This window comes from Cucurbita moschata, unplaced genomic scaffold (genome assembly GCF_002738365.1).
Source record: "Cucurbita moschata cultivar Rifu unplaced genomic scaffold, Cmos_1.0 Cmo_Scf00010, whole genome shotgun sequence".
Classification (NCBI taxonomy): domain Eukaryota; kingdom Viridiplantae; phylum Streptophyta; class Magnoliopsida; order Cucurbitales; family Cucurbitaceae; genus Cucurbita; species Cucurbita moschata.
In genome coordinates, this window is record NW_019268526.1 from 2,566,677 (window position 1) to 2,587,322 (window position 20,646).

Below are 20,646 nucleotides of genomic sequence, written 5' to 3' on the forward strand. Positions count from 1 at the left end.
GTCTTAACCCAACCTTTAGAGATCAAAGCACCAGGGTGGATCGTGCTTCTTCAAAGGAGATGTCATGTAATAACCTAAGTCTATTACTAGCTGATATTGTCTGCTTTAACTTGTTACGTATCACCATCAGCTTCACTGTTTTAAAACATGTCTATTAGAAAGAAGTTTCCACAACCTTATAAGGAATACTTTCTTCCTCTCTCCAACTAATGTAGAATCTCACATGCTATCATTACGACTTTGATCTTAATCCTCTTCATCGATTCTCTTTCTTTTAGTAAATTGCAAAAGTTACCCGATTATACTATCTAGAAAAATTGGCATCATTGAAGTGGATCATCCTCTTACATTGAACCCATGTGGATGCTATGAAGCATGTTTGTGTGATACTCATTAACTCAAGAGAAAAGAGGTTAAAGAACACTACAAAAATATTCAAAAGGCTATAAGATTGGATGTCTATAAGAGAGAATCATTCCATTTCCTTCATTAACAATGTTGATTCTCAATTAAAATTAAAAAAAGCAAGAGAATCACTATGTTCCATCATCACCTCGAGTGCTTAAATCTTTATATAGGTCTCCATTTCATAAATATTTGTGCTTGTTTTCTCGTAATTTCTTTACCATGGTTTTCATCTTTCTTAACAAGCATTCAAAGTCTTAGCCAACAAATTTTAAGAACAGATACAAAACTCTTACCCGTATGAGTTTATTCCAGAAGATTTTCGATCACTTGGGTTTGATGTTATGTTCGAATTTGAGACTTTTTATTTTTTATTTTTTAATTTTGTTGTGGAGAAGTGAGAAAATACTTTTAGTAATTTAATAAAAAGAAATAGGATGAGGAATCTACAGTAAAAAATGTCCAAATAAATGGAGGGAATAACAAAAAAAAAAGGGTCCCACTCTTTACCCAAATTACACAGCAAAGCGTGTAAATATAAAAATTAATGTTTGGAGGTTGATAGCAGATTCGCAGACAAGAAAGGAAAAAAAAAAAATATATATATATATATATAAATTTCATCGGACTAATAGATATGCAATTTCAAATATGCTAAATAGACGGTGGCAATAAGACAACGATTACGCACGAACATGTCATATCATAGTTACAATCGTACTCTTGTGGCAATGAAATAACAATTATGCGATATTTGTTTTAATTTAGTGAATAAATAAGCTGTGAGAAATTTAGACTTTGGAGACAATGTCGACGTATGCTTGAAGTTTATGTCACACTTGTGAGAAATGTTTTAGAAAATGTGAGCGAAATAAGTATATTTGAAAACAATTTAAAATAATTGAAGAGGCTATAAGTAAAGAAATAAACACCACGACTTAAATAACATATAATTTATTCAGGGGATGCTTGTTCGCAAAGTTCGAATTTCTCACGGCTGACTTGTCTATTAGGTTAGAATAAGTGCAGCACAATTCAAGGGATGCTTGTGTGTGAAGTTCGAATTTCTCATGGCTGACTTGTCCATTAGGTTAAAACAAATGCAGGGGCTGTTTGTCTATGAAGTTCGAATTTCTCATGGCTGATTTATCCACTAGGTTAGAACAAGTGCAGCACAATTACTGTCCTACTGACACAAGAGTGCAATTGTGACACCATGTCAATTTTTCTTATACGCGATGATCATGGGTTTGCAAATAAGGAATACATCTTCATTTACGTAAGAACTTTTTAGAAACTAAAATTAAAGCTCATGGATTCTAACGTTACAATCAATTCTATTTTACGGTCGATATTCAAAATCGCTATAAAACAAAACAAAAAGAGTGAGATTTGTGAGTGTGGTGTGGGACTCAAAGTTGAAAGTACAGTACAGAGATAGCAACTACACAGCACACCCCTCTTACAAACAGCATCATTTTAACATTTTCTTTTTTTTTTCCAATTTTCATTAAAATAAAATCAATCTCCTCTTTAGGTATAAATATCTTTACGAAATTAACATATTTACATTTCAAATAAACTTCAGATAATTGAACCATCATTTTTATTTATTTTAAATATTTTAAATTAAAATGAGCATAATTCAACTGTAATTAATATATTTTTTTTTTTTTTAGAGATCGAGAGTCACATGTCCTACCAATTCAAATTAAAATAAAAAATAAATATTAAATATTAAATTGAGAAATAACATGAGATATAAAGAAAGGAGACATTATTATAGCTCATGAGAATCACGACAATAATAATGAAGGAAATAAAATGATGGAATTTGGATAAGCCCACTTCAAATATCAAAGTAAAAGGTTAATTAAGCTGTCCACGTTTATATGATTATTACCTAATTAAGTACCTTAATCTTATTTTGGAACCTAACCTAATAACTTAAAAACCTATCCACTTCATATAACGACAAAAAAAAACATAATTAAATATTTAATTCAATTGTAATTAATATTAATACTTCATTTCAGATAATTAATCATAAAATTCTTCTTCTAGAAGAAGAATTTTTATTTTTAGAGATGATTATGCGTAAATAATAATAATAATAATTAATATTGTATGTAAATTTGGCACGCGAATAAAGTAACGGACAAAAAACAAATAAGAAAATTTGAAAATTCTTGATTTGTTATGTGTTAGGGTCAGATGCATTGAAACCATATATTAAAATTGTCCTGCGTGCGTTGCACGTGACCTCAACATTTTTATTTTTCTTTTTTTATATAATTAAACGCATTCCATGAAAAATCAAATCTAAATCATTGATTCCCCCACTTCTTTGTTTCTTTTTCATTTTTGCACATTTGCTTGATGTCACCTTACTTTCTTCTAATTTACCTTTTAAAAGTTGTTGGTCTCATTATTTTCTAAATTAACTATTTTATTTTATTAAACTCTCGTTAAATAATAAATTTATTAACGATCTAATATGATATGACGTAGGTCAATTAATAAAATTAAAAATTAGACTTGCTTGTCTCGTCAAATTATTTTGGTTTCTCTACTTTTGCTTTTCATATTAAGGCTATTTAACTAGCTTACTTATTCGTACAATATTGTACTAAGTTAAGCTGTTGCTTGTAAATCTAATATATATGTTCGTCGACGTTCGGGTAATAGTTTGAATAATATAAACTATTAAATGTATTCATATAATATTAAAATGTTTTATAATTATTACCAATAAAGAAACTTATAATAATAAAGGAAAAGGAAACTAAATTTATTTTTAAAATAGCCTTCAACTTTTGATAGTGTTTTAAAAATATCATTATATTTTAAAAATTTTAATTAATACCGCTAATTTTTAAAAAGAAAATTAAAAAAATATCAATATTATATTTTAAAAATATCCATAAAATTTTAAAACTAACCTTTATATTTTTCCACTTAAAAAAAATTCTTATCTTTGATCGAAACAGTTTATCCACATATCATACATTATCTCCAAATTTTTAAGTTGTTTCTTGTGAATATTTTTTTAATCACATTGGAAATGGTAAACTATTTTTAAAACTTTTTTATTTTAAAAAATTTAAAGATTTTTTTTTTTTGAAGTTTTAAAATATATTTAAGTGTATTAATTAAACTCTTGTATTTTTGAATATTTTTTAAAAGTTTAAAGATATTTTTAATTTTTAAAAAACATTTAAAGGTATTACTAGAGTAATTTTTAGACGAAATATTAGAGTTTATTTAATTTTCTTTTTTAATTTAATATTAGAAAGTATAATAGAGGTGGGTGTTTAAGTTAAATTGAAGTAAAAGGCACTACTTCCCACGTCATCCTTTGCCTTTTAAACTAAGCTTCTTCTCTCCTCTTCCGTGTATGCCACTCTCCCAGCCATTCTCTGTAGGCCCCACTACCCCCTCCCCCTTATTTATTAAACCTTCAATTTCCCCTTATTTACCACATTGCCATTTCTCGCCCTGTCCTATTAAATAATATACTATATGCTGTGTATTTTTATTTATATAAAAAATATCTCTGTCACACACACATCTTTATTTCCAAAATTGACCTTACCCTATGGTGTGGCTTTTTCCAAGCAAATAATTAAGAGTATGGTCCATGAATAATCTTTTTTCCAAACCCATGGCCACATTTTTTGAAACAATAATTAATAAAATCAGGGAGGAAATTGTAAATTCAAAATAATCACTCCATGCCGTAGGGGCATGGGATGGTCTTGCATTGAAAGTCAAATTATTCCCATATATATATATATATTAAATTATTAAAAAAAATACTACTGCATTATTGAATTTTCTTTGACCAATTTGACTGCTCGAGTTTTTTTTTTTGCTTTTTTTAATTTCTAAATTTAATTCCAACCATTATTATTAATTATTTCTTTTTTTTTTTAATTTTCCATTAATGAGAGTCGAATCTTTATGTAATTATGAAATCTTTAAATTAAATCACAGACACGTTATCTTTGGGGAATAATTTTTGGGGGGTAAATCAGTCATTTCACAAACTAGGTGGCAAAACTGGCGATTGCAGTTTCGCAATAATTAAAGGACTTTTGTTCATCCACTTTGTTAAATAGTTTCCCAGGTACTCCTCATATCACTCCCCCGTCTTTCTTCTCTCTCTCTAAATGACTGGTTTGAAGTGAACTCTAGCCCGAAGATTCTTCGAGTAAGGTGGGATGAACAATTTGGTTCATTATGAACCACTGAAATTTTAATCACTTAGTTTATATTCTGGTAATTGCATGTCTTCGATGCTTTCTCTGTTCTTGGTTTGTGGAATCTGTTCTTCCTTTGTTCTGGGTATTCATGTTTTCGTCTCTGATTCACTATTTATGCAAATGGGTTCCCTCGATCATGGGAATTCGAGGCCTAAATCGGCTACCACTCTGTTTTTTTGCTCTGTTTTCACTGTAGCATTTTTCGCTGGAATGTAAGGGATGGAATTGCTACAATTGTTTCTACTGCTTGTTTGTTTGGAGTTCCTTGTTTTTCGAACTGGGTTTGGATTTTACAGGGATTATTGTAGCTGGGTCGGATTAATGGTGGAGATCTTATAGAACAGGATCATGTGTGAATAGTTATTAGCTCCTCCTGTTCTTATTTATTTATTTTTATGAAGGTGAATGATGATCTGGTGGGGGATAGAGACGAATACGTGGAAAGATATAATCATGAGTCACCGAACTGATTTAAAATATTCCCCTATGCTTTTCAATTTGCTTTTCCTAAGAAAGTAGAAATTTAACCTCAACTTGTTAGAATTTGACGTTTTGGTAACTCTGGTCTCAGTTCATCCTTATGTTAAACTGAGAAACTCTATGGCAGCTTGAATTAGATGCTTTGAGTTTGTTTGAGCTGTGGTATTATTTATTAGGAATCACGACTCTCCACAATGGTACGATATTGTCCACTTTGAGCATAAACTCTCATGTTTTTGCTTTGTGTTTACCGAAAAGGAAACTATGATCATTGCCTAAATTAGTCAATATGAGACTCCTCCTCCGGACAATCCTCCCCTCGAACTAAGTATATTATAGAGCCTCCCTCGAGGCCTATAGAGCCCTCGAACAGCCTCCCCTTAATCGAGGCTTCACTGCTTCTTTGGGTACACATAGTAGAGATATATAAGGGAATGATTGTTTTGAGTCAATATGTTCTATAATGCTGTTATGTTCTTCATTTTTTTGATTGAGGATTTAAACCTGTAAACATGGAAGTTTCCTATGGATTACAACCAGGCTGATCTGGGTTCATTTGTGCAGTAGATTTGGATAAAGGTTTCGTTAGAGCAAGGATAAAATCAGTCCCATTCAATATACAATTTCTGAAATGCAAGCTTCTCAGCTTCATAGAGATTCACATATGTCGAAGAGGCTATGTTATCAGCCAATTCAAGGAGCGGATACCTACTTTTTCTCCCAATTATGTTCTAGTGCTGGCAACCAAAGAGCTCAGCTCAATGTTGAGGACATCGGTGATCAGTACTGCACTCTGGAGTCGTCCTCTGGTAGCCAAGGCTACGCAGCTTACAACTCGACGTCGACTGTCACTTGCTCATCCAATGGGAGTACGGTATCACAACAGGATTCTTGTTCGAATCCCTCTGATCAGCATAATTCCATTGACTATGCATATGGCTCCCCTGTAAGCGGATCCAGCATAACAGATGATCTTAGTGATTTTAGACACAAATTAAGGGAACTGGAAAGTGTAATGCTTGGCCCTGATTCTGATGTTATTGATAGTTTTGATAGTATCTTCCAGGAGGGAACTGAGAATCCAGAGATGGGAACTTGGGGGCAAGTGATGGATGTTATCACCAAAGGAAGCTTAAAAAAGATCCTAATAGCTTGTGCTAAAGCTGTATCAGATAACGATGCGTTGATGGCGCAATGGCTGATGGATGAATTGCGTAAGATGGTTTCGGTTTGCGGTGAACCGATGCAGCGATTGGGAGCGTATATGCTTGAGGGGCTGGTTGCACGGTTAGCCTCCTCGGGTAGTTGCATCTATAAATCTTTGAGATGCAAGGAACCAGCACGAGCCGAGCTTCTCTCGTATATGCACATTCTTTACGAGGTTTGCCCGTACTTCAAATTCGGATACATGTCAGCCAATGGTGCCATTGCAGAAGCTATGAAAGATGAAGATAGAGTTCACATCATTGATTTCCAAATTTCTCAGGGTACTCAATGGATCACTTTGATTCAAGCTTTTGCAAGCAAGCCTGGTCGACCGCCTCACATTCGTATAACCGGTATAGATGATCCTGCATCGGCTTATGCTCGTGGAGGCGGGCTAGACATTGTTGGTAGGAGGCTTTCCAAGTTAGCAAAATTGTGTAATGTGCCATTTGAGTTTCACTCCGCTGCCATTTCTGGCAGCGACGTTCAGCAAAAAAACTTAAGCATTCGACGAGGGGAGGCTTTAGCAGTGAATTTTGCATTCATGCTACACCATATGCCAGACGAGAGCGTAAGCACCGAAAATCACCGAGATAGACTATTGAGGCTGGTTAAGGGTCTGTCCCCAAAGGTAGTGACAGTCGTCGAACAAGAATCCAACACGAACACCGCTGCATTCTATCCCCGGTTCATCGAAACGCTGGATTACTACAACGCCATGTTCGAATCAATCGACGTTACTCTTCCAAGACAACACAAGGAGCGAATTAACATCGAGCAGCATTGTCTAGCAAGGGAAGTTGTGAACATACTAGCATGCGAAGGGGCCGAAAGAGTGGAACGACACGAGCTACTCGGAAAATGGAGACTCCGATTCGCAATGGCAGGATTTACAGCTTACCCATTAAGCTCTTTGGTTAATGCTACCATAAAAACGTTATTAGATAACTATTCTAACAGGTATAGGATTGAAGAGAGAGAAGGGGCTCTGTATCTAGGCTGGATGGATAGGGATTTGGTCGCTTCCTGTGCATGGAAGTGAAAATGTAGCCACAAAATGAAGAACTTTCCCTGCTTATTATGCATATCCAAACACAACCATTACTCGTTCCAAATATTTAATATCACGATCCAGCGAATAAGTAATCTCTTAATTAGTTGAGCTATGTTTATGTCATCATTCGATCAATCAACTGCAAATGCAAATGCAAACAATCAACTGCAAATGCAAACATGTGAAGTTGAAGTTCATAAGGCAAGCAATGAAGGCAAAAGAGGTAAAGGGCATGCCCCAAAGGGCAGGCTGCCTGAGGCCGACACGTCCTTTCCCATGACTAACATGGCCAAAGATTCAGTGTCTCAAATTCATGGCCACGAGCAATCCATGCAATCAACTTCCTCTCTACATGTGAATCCTTTTAATTTGATCATTTCTATTTTTTTTTTTTTTAAGTTTGAAATTTGGCGGAACGAAGCAGCCACGAAGTCTTACATAGATTTCAAGTTCTGAACCAAACAATCGGGCTCGTAGTAGAATGTGTTGTGTCTCTGTTACTATTTTGAAAATATGATTTTATCATTAAAACGAAATAAATATATATTTAGAAAAATGTCGAATAAATCAAATTTTCAATCATTTTAATTAGTATTTTAAGATAAGAATTGACAAGTTTGAAACGTAAAACCATATGAAAGTCTCACACATTAAGAAAATAATAGCCATTATATATGGAAGGAAATTGGGAGTGGAAACGACAAGAGGTCCAAACGACGTCGTTTTTGGCATTTTGATCTGTATTACGCGCTTACGTATAAAACCAGAAATGTCCTGCCGCCTCGACCCGACGCAAGAAAAACCAACTGAACGGAACAGAGAGAGAGAGAGAGTTCTTTTTTTCTCGCTCCGTTTCTTCGGAGATTTTCTGTCCGGCATCACCACCAAGGTATTGTCTCTCTTTTTCTTGTTTTGTTTCTCTTTCAAGTGTAGAGTTGCTGATGTTAATGCTGTATTTTTCATGTTAATTATTGGCGTAGATTTTGTGTTTGAGAATTTTCATTTTCTGTAGTCGAGTTGATCTTTGATTTTCTTCCGCTTTATCTGAATCTATGGTTTTTGTTGCATGAACCGAAAAACCTCTAATCAACCTTTTCAAACTTCTTGAAATGGTTTCCCTGAGAAGTTTCTGGTTTCTAGCTCGTTGGACTTTAGGATTGTCGTTACTTTTGTCTCTTGAAGTGCGCTTGATTTGTTCGTAGTAATTAACGAGTATTTTTGTTGCTGAAATCTATGGTTATCATTTTAAGTATTGTTTTTGTTGTAATTTTAAATTAACAACAAAAGGAAGAATCGCCGGAAAAGTAGTCAATGTAGACAATGGCAATGGTAAGCTTCTGTACTTCTGTTTTGTTAATGTTCTTAAGATATTTATTTGATATTATTGGATTAAATTGAAGCTGGGGTTTAGCTGTACCGAGAATCAAGGTTATTGTATGTGAGGAGTATACTCTGCGCATTCCTTTTGAGATTCAGCCGCCAGTTCTAAATTTATCTGGTTGGCTTCACATTCATCTTGGATCGGTTTTTTTTTTAAACTGCCTCTTGGATCTTGATCTATGCCAAGTCCAGTGGACTTCAACTGTAATGTTCTATACTATTTGCTCAATTTACTAATATTTTGAAACTCATTACAGATGCCAGATGAAAATTCAATTCCATTTGATCGAGATGCAGAGCCTTTTGTTGAGGTCGATCCAACTGGAAGGTTTGGACGATACAATGATCTTCTTGGGTCTGGAGCAGTGAAGAAAGTTTATAGGGCATTTGATCAGGAGGAAGGAATTGAGGTTGCTTGGAATCAGGTTCGATTGAGAAATTTTAGTGGGGATCCAATGTTCATTAACCGCTTGAGGTCTGAGGTTCAGCTGCTGAGCACGTTAAACAACAAATATATAATTGTTTGTTACAGTGTTTGGAATGATGATGAGCATAAGACGTTGAATTTCATTACCGAGGTGTGCACATCAGGAAATCTGAGGGAATATCGTAAGAAACATCGACATGTGTCAATTAAGGCCTTGAAGAAGTGGTCAAAACAGGTACTCGAGGGATTGGATTATCTTCATACTCACGAACCTTGCATTATTCACAGGGACCTCAACTGCAGTAACATATTTGTCAATGGTAACATTGGGCAGGTATTTGCTTCACTCTTGATAGTGCTAGTTTTCTCTCTTTCTGACCTAAGGTGAAATTTGCAGATGACTTTTCTTTTTTCAGTTTTTATATTCTTGATCATTATTTTACGTGCAATGTCAAATTTCGTTCCGTGGAGATTATAAGAAATGCTGATGATTTTGTGACTTTCTTACCGTAATCTTTTTAAAAATTGACTGGGCTGCTTGAATAACAGTTCATATGCTAGACATGGTTGTCTCTTGGCTTTGTATTGATTAAAAGGTGAAATAAAACTGAGGTTATGATCAATTAGTTCACATCTCATAGTAATATAGTGTGGTACCTAAGCGAAGGAGATGGTATATAAATGAACGAAGACCATATTCAAATGAGAGCAATTTTAAAAATAAAATAGTTAAGAAAGACTTAAAAAAATTGAAAGTTGCTCCTATACTAATAAGTTACACCTTCTTTAACGGTAACTCAATCATAGAAACTTCATGATTGAGCATAATTTGCTTGGAGCAATTCTATATTGGTGTCTTTGTAGGAATTTTCCTAAAATGCATGCGAGTGAAAATAAAATATATTGGAAACACTTGTATTGGTCTACGGGATAGTATTCGCTCATAAAAGTTAAGAATAAGTAACGTAAATATGTCATAGGTGATGCAAGAGAATGTTGAGGTCATGGAGTGCTGAATCTGAATTTTAAGCATAGGTTGGTAGACGGAGGCTGTGATCACAGCATAGAAAAACTGCAGATAGGGGAAATGAGTTGCTCCATTCTTTCTTTCTCTTATTCACAAGATTATGTGCGGTTAGAGAAATTCTTCTAGAACATTATTTCTGGATCCAAGTATCAAACTATTGGATCTCAACCTTGTTTGTCAATTTGTATGATTCCCAATATTTGACTAAACCACAAGTATCCAATTGTCCATCCTCTCATTAACTTGTGTGCATCTATGATGTTGAAGCATTATTACATCGTCTCCTTTGTACAGGTTAAAATAGGCGATCTAGGTCTTGCAGCTATAGTTGGCAGGAGTCATGCTGCACATTCGATCATAGGCACACCAGAGTATATGGCACCAGAGCTGTATGAAGAAGACTACACAGAGATGGTGGATATATACTCCTTTGCGATGTGTTTGCTCGAGATGGTTACAATGGAGATACCATACAGTGAATGTGATAGTGTTGCGAAAATATTCAGGAAGGTGACAACTGGAATAAAACCCCAAGCATTAGACAAAGTGACTAATGATGAAGTCAGGGCTTTCATTGAGAAGTGCATTGCACAACCAAGAGCAAGACCTTCCGCTTCCGAACTTCTCAAGGATCCCTTCTTTGACGAAGTTGGGGATGAAGATTCTGAGCAGTCTTAATAAAGGGGAAGCATGCTTTCCAATTGGCCAGCATTTAACAGTGTTTCCTCTGCCTGTGCTACTACAGACTGACCAACATGAAAACTACAAGTATATGGTTCTCTTTTACCTACTGCATTTCAGTTTCGGCCATTTCTGTAATTGATTTCTTATCACTGGATTTCTAGTTCAATGACTTGGTATCTATGCAATGAAATCTTCTATTATCAACTTGGGTTGGAGTTTTAGTTTCCCTTATAGCCATTCCTGGAAATAATCTATTTTGACAAGGACTATGAACGAACTTGGTGCAGCTTCCAGAAGAGAAATATGTTAGTATATAATATTGGACGAATGAGGTTACAAACCAGATAACTTGGTGCATCTTCCAGCTAATAGCATGTAGCTAGCGACAGCTGTTTGATGGAAACATATGGAAATACACAGGCGAAAGCAAAGCATTTTGTCTAGACAATTGAGATAAGTTGCAGATTTTAGATAAGTGAAGGAAGTGCCTCTAGATTAGAGCCTGTTCTAAGAGCACGAGATCCCAGAATATTCTTGGAAGATTGTATGACTTCTTGTCCATTGGCATAGTGGTGGCGGCACACCGGCATATAGACATCAGCCCCAGCGATAAGCTCGGTCCTTGTCTCCTCTGTCTTTCTCAAGGTAAAGAAGGCTCTTTTACCACAAAGTTCACATCTAGCTGTCAACTTAGTTACTGTGTCAGCCAGAGGTACTACATCAAGCACTGAACCAAATCTCCTCCTGCCAAAACCATGGAAGAATAACCACTTTAGTATTGGAAAGATCCATGATTTCGCATACCCAACAGCTCAGATGCAAGAAATTATGTGAATGCAGAATTGTCATATATACAGAGAAAGGCAGAGAGAGATCTGAGCGGGACCTGAGGTAATCTCCATCTAAGCCAGCAACGATAATGATTTTGCTATCTTTATCAGCAACATCGCAGCAAAAATCATAGAGATCATCGAAAAATTGAGCTTCATCAACACCAATCACATCCAGCTGCCGGTATTATTGGGTTTAGATAACTAAAACAAATAGTAATGCCAAAGAATGTCCTTCAGAGAGGAATACCTTGTTATAAGCATCTTCTCCAAATTTCTGTCGGAAAGACGAAAGATCTGGCAGTGCCCAGCATGGAAATTTGGCCCCATCGTGTGTTACTACCGAATCAATAGCGTACCTTGTGTCCTTGCTTGACTTGATCATCACCACATTCCTGCAGAGCAGATACGAGAGTTCAAAGAAATTCCAAGTTGAGATTTTAATGAAGGTTTTCGATCTGTTTGCAGGCCGTAAGAATAGACTTTTCTTCACCTGCCACTGCTGCTCTCAGCTTTGATCCGACGGAGTAGAGCAGTGGTTTTTCCGGCAAACATAGGACCGATGATCACATGGACTTCGCCTGCGACGCGGTGTGGAGATCCTGCACTGACGGCGCCACCGTCGGTGGAGATCAATGAAAATGAATTCCTCAATGACTCCATGGAGCAGATTGGAGACGAAAAAGGGACAGAATTTGGATCGAAATCGGTGCGCAATTTTGAAGGAGACCGAAGCTATGTGTGCAAAGATCTGATCCCGCTCCTCAAAATATATAGGAACCAAATTGGAGTGGTTTGAATTTTTGGGTGGTGAAATTTTGGAGGGAATGTTAAAGAAATTGGATTTGGAGGGAAACTTACGGGAAGTTTTGACCTTGGCTTCTGGTAAAGAATATGTTTAAAAAAAAACTGAAGATTTTGTTAAATTTGGTAATGGGCATTTTGTGTAGTACAAAAATAAATTAAATAATTAAATGACTAATTTTTTTTGAAAATAAAGAAAAATTATTCTCATTTATTTTTGGGTTATAGTTTTTTTATTATATTAAAAAAAAATTGGGTTGGGCAAATAATTAAAATTTTTGACAAATATTTGCATGTGATTCACCTAAGCCATCATCACCATCCCCGCTAATGGCAAGCTGGAGGAGACCAACCCCCACTGATCAAGTCTGTAAAGAGATGACCCTTATGTGCACCAATTTTGTACCTATATTTTATATTTTAATGGTGTTTGAAAATGTGTTATTAATCGGATCAATATATTTGAATTTATCCAACACATTATCAACCATAACTTTAATTTATTTTATTTGATGGTCAAATTTTCATAATTTGACGTTATATTCGATAGTCACGACAGCTAATCTAAATTAATTGGTTGGATGTCTATTAGAAAGATCCTTATTCAAAGTTGAATACCTTGGCCAAGATTTGGTACTGTGGATTTGATCCAACGACATGCGAGAGCCCAGCCTGGGGGACAGAAAGGACAGAGAGATAAAGCAATATAGTCTACCCTCCAATCCCCTCTCCCTCTAATCGAGGCTCGACTCATTTTTTTTCCATTTTTTTGAGTTAGACATTTAAAGATTCTATTGACATAACTAAATTTAGGTCATTACTCTAATACATGTTAGTTGAACAACTCTTCACTGGTATGTTATTGTCCAATTTGAGCATTGGCTCTCCTAGTTTTGCTTTTGGCTTCCCAAAATGCCTCGGAGATAAGTATTATTTTATTATAAATTTTGTTCCCTAAATTAGTCAAGGACTTTCATCCAATAGTTAGATATTTAGTATCACTCAAGCTCGATGTGATTGACCTTATTCATGCAGTGATTCTAATCTCAAACGAGTGGTATTGCATATTCGATCAACAAAGTAATCTGAATCTTACTTCCGATAATATTCTTATCATACAATTTATCAATTTAATACAAACTCAGGCTAACCTAAGTCGAGACCCGATTTATTACCACATTTTTCACCCATATAAAAAAACATTAAATAAAAAAAATTACAATAAACAAATCAAGTGATATTGATATTCGATCAACAAAGTAATTTGAATCTTACATATGTAATATTCTTATCATACAATTTATCAATTTAATACAAACTCAATTAAGGGCTAACCTAAGCCGAGACACGATTTATTACCACATTTTTCACCCATATAAAAAAAACATTAAATAAAAAAATTACAATAAACATAAATAATTTGTTTGCAATATTTTGAAAATATTAGGTGGGAGATATAAATTAAAGCTACATTGATTTAGTTATTAATGAATATGATATGAAAAGGATTCATGGTTGATGGGCGGACCAAAATACATTTTCATGCATACATGACATTATGCACACCATGTTTTTATTTTTTTATTGATTTATTTTTTCTCCTCCTCACCTAAGTTTATAACAAGATCAAAATAAATAAAATAGAAAAGAAAATTATAAAATCAAGGAAGAGAAAATGTTCATCCTCCATTCCCAAGTTCTTATACATTTCTCACGTTAGACACCTTCAAGCTTCTGTTTTTTTTCACGTTCTCCTTTTGCAGCAGTGTACAGTTTGTTTAAACATAAATAGAATTTCCCGATCTGCTTCCTAACTGAATTTGCTTTACATAATCAATTGGACACAATCCAGAGGCTTAAGGAAGGTTGCAGACAAATCTTACAGGGAAGACAAGATGTCTGTCCTAATCATCCTGCTTCCTCTCAGATCTTAGCTCGGCAAGATTTGGCTCTCTGGTTATTCGCTAATCGGTCGGTATTATGGAAATCTGACTTTGTTTTTCGATCTTGTAAGGAATTGAATCAAGTTTGGATCCCGTTAATCCTTCTTTTTGATTCAAATGCTTTCTGGGTTTTCTCAGGTTTGTTGAAATTTTGTCGAGCAATTGATCGACGATGGATCCAGTGTTCCCAAATTGATTTTTCCAATATCTCTTCCTTTGAGATATATACATTTCCTGGATTGCCTCTCGATTCAAATAAGGTACTGCTTCTGTTATTGATTTGTTATTCACCCGCATTTGATTCCATTTCCTTCTTCTCTTTCAGCTCCAAGATGTTACAGATTACATTTCTTCACCTTATGTTAACACACCGATCTTCTACTATGATGAATCGCCATAGCTGATTTTGTCCCCCTTTTTCCGTTGTTCATCACTCTCCCTAAAATACGGTCATGGAATTCGATCCCCAGTACATTATTAGGAGTTTAAAATTCTGTTGTTTTTCTTCATCTGAATCGAGTAGAAATGTATAGATGATATCTGCATTTGATGGTTTTTTAACATCTGAACGATACGGCTTTTGTTGCTGCGGTTTGTAGGAAAAGGAAAATGCAAACTGATAGCGGCAAATTATTTGTTGGTGGGATATCTTGGGATACTGATGAAGACCGGCTTAAAGAGTATTTCAGTGCCTTTGGGGAGGTTGTAGAAGCTGTCATTATGAAGGATCGGACTACAGGTCGGGGTCGAGGCTTCGGCTTCATAGTTTTTGCTGATCCAAGTGTTGCAGATAGAGTTATAAGGGAGAAGCATAATATTGATGGAAGAATGGTGAGTTTTTAACCTGAATGTGTATCATATGACCTGCAGAGATAGCTCATTTTTTGTTAGCTTATGGATCAAAATGTTTTGTTGAGTTCTTATTTTCTTCCTTAGTGAAATTTCTAATTTCCTGATTAGTTTTTCAGCTTGACTTCAATCAAATAGTCCGCATTTGTCATTTTAATGCTATTTGAACTCGATCTTCATTCCCAGGTTGAGGCGAAAAGGGCTGTTCCTAGAAACGACCAGAACATTGTAGGTAGAACCAGTGGTAGCATTAATGTTTCTCCTGGTCCTGGACGAACTAGAAAGATATTTGTTGGGGGCTTAGCATCTACTGTTACAGAGAGTGAATTTAAGAATTATTTTGATCAATTCGGAACAATTACGGATGTTGTGGTGATGTACGACCACAATACTCTTCGACCCAGAGGTTTCGGGTTTATTACATATGATTCGGAAGAAGCGGTCGAGAAAGTTCTTATCAAGACTTTCCATGAATTGAATGGAAAAATGGTTGAAGTCAAGCGTGCAGTTCCAAAAGAGTTGTCACCAGGCCCAAGCCGTAGTCCACTTGGTGGATACAATTATGGTCAGAGTAGGGTCAATAGCTTCCTTAATGGTTATACTCAGGGGTATAGTTCAAGTACAATTGGAGGTTATGGGGTTAGAATGGATGGTAGATTTAGTCCAGTTTCTAGTGGTCGAAGTGTATTCACTCCGTTCAGTTCGGGTTATGGAATGGGCGTGAACTTTGAGATTGGCTTGAATCCAGGGTACGGGGGAAGTTCCAATTTTACCAATAATCTCAATTATGGACGGGGACTGAGCCCGTATTATACTGGTAATTCGGATAGATTTGGCAATATAGGGTATGAGAGTGGCAATGGAGGAAACTCATCCTTCTTCAGCTCAGCTACTCAAAACTTGTGGGGAAGTGGAGGGCTCAACAATGGAACAAACTCTGCCAACTCCAATGCTCATTTGGGATCAGCAAGCGTCGGCGGCGGCATTGGGGGAACTGCATTTGCAAATTCTGGAGTTAACTGGGGTAGCTCCGGAATCTTGTCTCAAGGTGGAGGAAACAATGTTTTTAGTAACTCTGCGAATCATAATTATGGAGGTATTGACAGTAGTTATAGTATAGGAGCTGGAGGATATGGGAGGAACAGTGGTACTGTTTTGCCTCCAACATCATCATTTCCTACCTCAACTGTCGGTTTTGACGGGCCTTTTGCAGATTTCTACAATGCCAGTTATGGCGATCTCACGTGGCGATCTTCCAATTTTGAAAGAGACGTCTCTGGACCCTTTGGTTATGGACTCGGCAATGCTGCTTCTGATGTCTCATCCAGAAGCTCTCCTGGTTTTATTGGTGGTCATAGTGTTAATAGGAGGCAGTCAAACAGAGGTTAGAGCCACTGTTTCAAAATTTATACAATGCTTCATTATTTGTTTCAGCAGTATCTCCTGGTTTATCTCATCGAAGAATTTTGTTTTTCAAATGCTCAGATTATGAACATCCAAATGTAGATTTATATTTATTTGATCTTGCAGAAAGCTGTTTCAATTCTGCACTTGATGATTTAGATATTAGCTGTTCAGTATGTTCGTATAGCCAAAAAGTAACATGGTTATATTGTAAGAACGTTTAGAGATAGGTCCCAATGAACCTTACTACGAATGTCAACAAGAATAGCTTATATAGTCATACTGATTGAAGTTATTGAGTTATCTAGATGAAGGGCATTCAAATATCAAACTGTCATAAAATATTCAACTGATTTTTTTCTTTTTCATGAAAAGTTGGATCTCTCTCATTGTCACTCCCTTGCATTTGGTGATTGATTTTTGTTCGTCCTGTTACAGGACTGTAACCTCTTCGTGTTTACGTGCACAGATATCCTTGCAAGCCTGCAATTGTGCAGCTCACTCATTCTAACTTGATAAGCTCAAGCATTTAACTAATTCTAGGACATTGTAAATGCATAACAACCTCATGGTTGAATCCTCCTCTTTGATACACTAAAAGACATGGCTGTTGCTGTTTCTTTCTATGCTCATTATCACTCAAGAGTCAGAGTCAGAACTAGTAGTGAAATTATGCATTTAGTATGTCCTAAACTATATCCTGTTTCATTTAATCATGTAATCATTCGGACATCGATTAAATTTAATACAGCCTTTTTGTATGCTTTCCTTAACTAGTGTGAACCAAAATCACAAAATGCTATCAGATTATCTCTGATGTGGTATTAAGTTTAGGATATAAGTGCTGGTAGCAAGTGGCACGACAGCGTTATGTATCATTCTGTGCTAAATGATCTCGTCGTCGCATTGTTCTTCTTCCTCCTTTTATCTGTTGTAGTTTTCTGGTGAAAAATAGTGTTAATACTGAGTATCCTCCTCATTTTTTGGTTCAGGAAACACTACCTAGGAACGATCGGATATGTCAACATAGTAGATGAAGATAATTGGTGAAGAACGTGAAGTTGCAGATAATCAAATAGAATATTCAGTTGAATTACCCAACAAAAAAAGGGGGAAAAAGAAGAATTATCTATAAAGCTAACTGAGTGCCGATGCTGAAAACCAAGCTTAGAGGTATTTAGCCACTTGGGATTTTGTGTTCAGGTTTGAGTTTTGATTAGAAAATTTTCTTTCTTTTTTTGTTTTTTTTTTCTTTCATATATTTGAGTGAGATGTAAAATCAGATTGCGGCAGTATAGCAAAATACGTATCATCATGCATCTTCAGTGAGGTGGGGATCATCCACAAAGTTATTATAGACTATGCCTTGTTTTTTTTTAAGGTCACCCTTTTTCTAATTTTCAAGTTCATCATAATTGTAGCAGTGATGCCTGAGGCAAAGTTGTGAGCTTTGTTTAGGAATGCTGTTTGTCCCATCATTTTGGTTTGTTTTTTTTTTTTTTTTTTTTTTTTTTTTTTGAACAGATTGTATCAGAGTTCCTCTTTTTGTTGAATTGTTAGTGTGAAAAAAACATTCAAGGGATATCCATCTAGGCTCCCTGTGAATAAATAACCACAAATTCTTCGTCTTTTCTCTTCTCTCTTTTTCGGGTTAGCTTTCGTATCGACATGAAATTCTTGTTTGATGTTTTTAGCTTCTGCTTTGAACGTATAACCGAGCCGAAAATATGCCTAAAACTTTATATGTTGCACTGTCAAACCCTTTTAATTTTTTAAGGTGGAAGAGGAACAGTCTCAGATTCGTCCCCTTTTTTGTGGGGCTCCTTTTCTATTCTTTTCTTTTCTTCCCAGATCAATCAGTTCATACATTTTCAGTCATTTTATCAATAGTTTCTTTTAAAAGAGGAAATATCTTTGGAATCTGCAAAGCATGCACTGTGGTTTTGGTATAGCTCTCGAGTCGATTCATTGACTTTTACATTTGCATCGTGCTTGTGATAAGGTCTTTATTCTTTGGCTTTCCATTATGTCTTACAAAACTGGCTATAAGGTCCTGCAGTTGAAAAGCCATTCCAAACAGGTCCTAAGAAGAGGTAAAGATTGTCGTATCCGTATAATTTAGTCTATAACGAAGAACACGAGAAACAGGATATGTATTCTTATAAGTCGACTTTGTGGGTTCCCAATTGAATTCCAATAAGAAACCATGAGGAAGGAAAATTGAAAGATTTGACAGGTGAAAGACTCAAAATCTGACCCTCGTTGTCACCACAGCTTTACATCTGATTCTTTTATGCTTTCTCCTTTGGAAATTGGATTGAGTAAAAGTGGAAAAGAGTATCAAAGTGGCCCTAAAAAAGTTAGAAACAAAGGCCAAAAAAGGGGATGTTAGAACATTTTGCTTTTCTTCTTCTTTTTTTTGCCATTTCTTCCCTTCTAAAAAGTTTACATTTCTGATATTTAGTTTGATGTGACTTTTTTCAAAGTATTGTATCATTTACCCAAAACTTCATCCACTTATTTTATTCCACTTCTTACGAACAAAAGAGCTTAAATCAGTAATAAAGTCGACACTTAGTTCAGAATTCAAATATATTATACAAGCCAAGCTTTTTGTTTTTGAAATTTAGCTCGAAATTCGAATATACTTAAGGGTTGAAAAGACGAGAGAAACAAAATGATTATCAAACGAGATCTTAAATGAAACGAACCCAAAATTACTAAATTTTTTTGAAATTTCATAATTATATCTTCAACTTCAAGAGATGGGCTTTCGAAGAGATCGGGCCGTTCTGCTTGAATACGGAAAGCCCAATAAGGTAATACACAAAGCCCAATAAGAGAGTGGGCCGTTCTGTTTGAATACGGAAAGCCCAATAAATGCGAGGGCGATCCTGGTTGAACATGGAAAGCCCAATAAGAGATAGGGCCGTCCTGCTTGATAATGGAAAGCCCAATGCAGCTTTTCATTTATATACTTTTAAATATTAATTTATTTTTCATGAAACTTAAAATAATCACTATTATTAAATTCTTGTTGATTTTTTTACACAAAAAAAGAAAAAAAAAATTGTCTCACGCTTCATAAATTTAATAAATATATTCTCATATAGATTTTAAAATCCACATCTAATCGTTACGATAAGATAATTACACTGTGACAGTCTCATTCAAATAATGTTGAATTTTTAACTTTTTACGATCAAATTGCTCCCATGATCTTATTAAAAGCACTAGCCTACCATCCACGTTTAAATTCTATTATTCATTCATTCATTGGGGGAAATTTCCAAAAAAAAAAAAAAAAAAAAAACCTACTTTATTCCCACTGTCATTATCAGTTCCAGCTTCCATGAATATAAAGAGGGAAAAAATTCATGAAATATTAAAATAATAATTTGATGTGTACTTTAGGAATTATTTATTTATATTCAGAAATCGTGTATTTGAAGCAAAAGTCGAGCCCTTGGTACCTCCAAAAGGAGCTTCCATTAAAGCTGCTTTTTTCATATATATATATATATATATATATGTCGCACAAACATTGGGAGATATTAAAGCACCTCATCATCCATCTTTAATCACTTTAAACTATACTTAGTTACACGCTAATTTGATTATGGGTCTCTCAAATTATGCATTATATTTTAATCATAGTATAAATGCTTACACACCGCTAACAGATATGGTATTCTTTCGACATTTTCTCTCAAAATGCATCTCGAAGAACAAGTTTACACATCTTACGTGAAAGATTCTTCCTCATCTGCAATTGAAAAATAGTTTCTTTTTGTAGTAAAAACTAAAAATATGGGTTTATTTAGAGGAAAAGGAATCAAAAGAAAACAAAGAAGGTAAAGGTAAGGCATGGAGATAGGTACTAGGAAA

The 20,646-nt window shown here is 35.2% G+C and overlaps 4 protein-coding genes and 1 long non-coding RNA gene across 11 annotated transcripts; 4 read left to right on the forward strand and 1 right to left on the reverse strand.

The window, feature by feature from the left end:
- The first annotated feature begins 4,466 nt into the window (after positions 1-4,466).
- LOC111448475 (scarecrow-like transcription factor PAT1) lies at positions 4,467-7,498 on the forward strand. Of its 5 annotated transcripts, XM_023088115.1 has the most exons (3): positions 4,467-4,623; positions 5,718-6,531; positions 6,637-7,498. In XM_023088115.1, exons 2-3 carry the CDS (start codon positions 5,782-5,784, stop codon positions 7,396-7,398), a joined length of 1,512 nt encoding a protein of 503 aa, XP_022943883.1. In that variant the 5' UTR covers positions 4,467-4,623; positions 5,718-5,781; the 3' UTR covers positions 7,399-7,498. The 5 variants fall into 5 exon arrangements, with proteins under 5 accessions (XP_022943883.1, XP_022943882.1, XP_022943881.1 ...); XM_023088114.1 differs by having other exon boundaries at positions 4,467-4,618; positions 5,715-7,498; XM_023088113.1 differs by having other exon boundaries at positions 4,467-4,618; positions 5,718-7,498.
- A 681-nt stretch (positions 7,499-8,179) lies between these two features.
- LOC111448483 (probable serine/threonine-protein kinase WNK11) lies at positions 8,180-11,143 on the forward strand. Its single transcript, XM_023088126.1, has 3 exons — positions 8,180-8,299; positions 9,048-9,551; positions 10,539-11,143. Exons 1-3 carry the CDS (start codon positions 8,180-8,182, stop codon positions 10,920-10,922), a joined length of 1,008 nt encoding a protein of 335 aa, XP_022943894.1. The 3' UTR covers positions 10,923-11,143.
- Positions 8,333-8,827, forward strand: LOC111448492. Its single transcript, XR_002711439.1, has 2 exons — positions 8,333-8,604; positions 8,698-8,827. It is a non-coding gene; the product is annotated as an uncharacterized LOC111448492 (long non-coding RNA).
- Positions 11,144-11,216: 73 nt separating the features above from the next.
- On the reverse strand, positions 11,217-12,533 carry LOC111448484 (thymidine kinase a). The gene is made up of 4 exons (XM_023088127.1): positions 12,252-12,533; positions 12,009-12,153; positions 11,815-11,936; positions 11,217-11,672 (listed from the first exon to the last, which is right to left on the reverse strand). The coding sequence occupies exons 1-4, from the start codon at positions 12,419-12,421 to the stop codon at positions 11,396-11,398; spliced, it is 714 nt and encodes a 237-aa protein (XP_022943895.1). The 5' UTR covers positions 12,422-12,533; the 3' UTR covers positions 11,217-11,395.
- A 1,686-nt stretch (positions 12,534-14,219) lies between these two features.
- Positions 14,220-18,394, forward strand: LOC111449066 (heterogeneous nuclear ribonucleoprotein 1). 3 transcript variants are annotated; one of them, XM_023088909.1, is made up of 6 exons: positions 14,221-14,533; positions 14,644-14,765; positions 14,831-14,937; positions 15,103-15,336; positions 15,541-16,738; positions 17,751-18,394. In XM_023088909.1, the coding sequence occupies exons 4-6, from the start codon at positions 15,115-15,117 to the stop codon at positions 17,762-17,764; spliced, it is 1,434 nt and encodes a 477-aa protein (XP_022944677.1). In that variant the 5' UTR covers positions 14,221-14,533; positions 14,644-14,765; positions 14,831-14,937; positions 15,103-15,114; the 3' UTR covers positions 17,765-18,394. The 3 variants fall into 3 exon arrangements, with proteins under 3 accessions (XP_022944679.1, XP_022944677.1, XP_022944676.1); XM_023088908.1 differs by lacking the exon at positions 14,831-14,937 and having other exon boundaries at positions 15,105-15,336; XM_023088911.1 differs by lacking the exons at positions 14,831-14,937; positions 17,751-18,394 and having other exon boundaries at positions 14,220-14,533; positions 15,105-15,336; positions 15,541-16,743.
- Positions 18,395-20,646: the final 2,252 nt, after the last annotated feature.

What these genes read in the sequence shown, in the direction of transcription:
- LOC111448475 (XM_023088114.1), top strand. Translation starts at nt 5,782, where the DNA reads ATGCAAGCTTCTCAGCTTCATAGAGATTCACATATGTCGAAGAGGCTA.
- LOC111449066 (XM_023088909.1), top strand. Translation starts at nt 15,115, where the DNA reads ATGCAAACTGATAGCGGCAAATTATTTGTTGGTGGGATATCTTGGGAT. An exon ending in ATAATATTGATGGAAGAATG is followed by an intron (nt 15,337 to 15,540) that starts GTGAGTTTTTAA and finishes CTTCATTCCCAG; the next exon opens with GTTGAGGCGAAAAGGGCTGT.
- LOC111448483 (XM_023088126.1), top strand. Translation starts at nt 8,180, where the DNA reads ATGTCCTGCCGCCTCGACCCGACGCAAGAAAAACCAACTGAACGGAAC. An exon ending in TGTCCGGCATCACCACCAAG is followed by an intron (nt 8,300 to 9,047) that starts GTATTGTCTCTC and finishes AACTCATTACAG; the next exon opens with ATGCCAGATGAAAATTCAAT. An exon ending in TCAATGGTAACATTGGGCAG is followed by an intron (nt 9,552 to 10,538) that starts GTATTTGCTTCA and finishes TCCTTTGTACAG; the next exon opens with GTTAAAATAGGCGATCTAGG.
- LOC111448484 (XM_023088127.1), bottom strand. Translation starts at nt 12,421, where the DNA reads ATGGAGTCATTGAGGAATTCATTTTCATTGATCTCCACCGACGGTGGC. An exon ending in GCTGAGAGCAGCAGTGGCAG is followed by an intron (nt 12,154 to 12,251) that starts GTGAAGAAAAGT and finishes TCTGCTCTGCAG; the next exon opens with GAATGTGGTGATGATCAAGT. An exon ending in TTAGATGGAGATTACCTCAG is followed by an intron (nt 11,673 to 11,814) that starts GTCCCGCTCAGA and finishes TGGTTTTGGCAG; the next exon opens with GAGGAGATTTGGTTCAGTGC.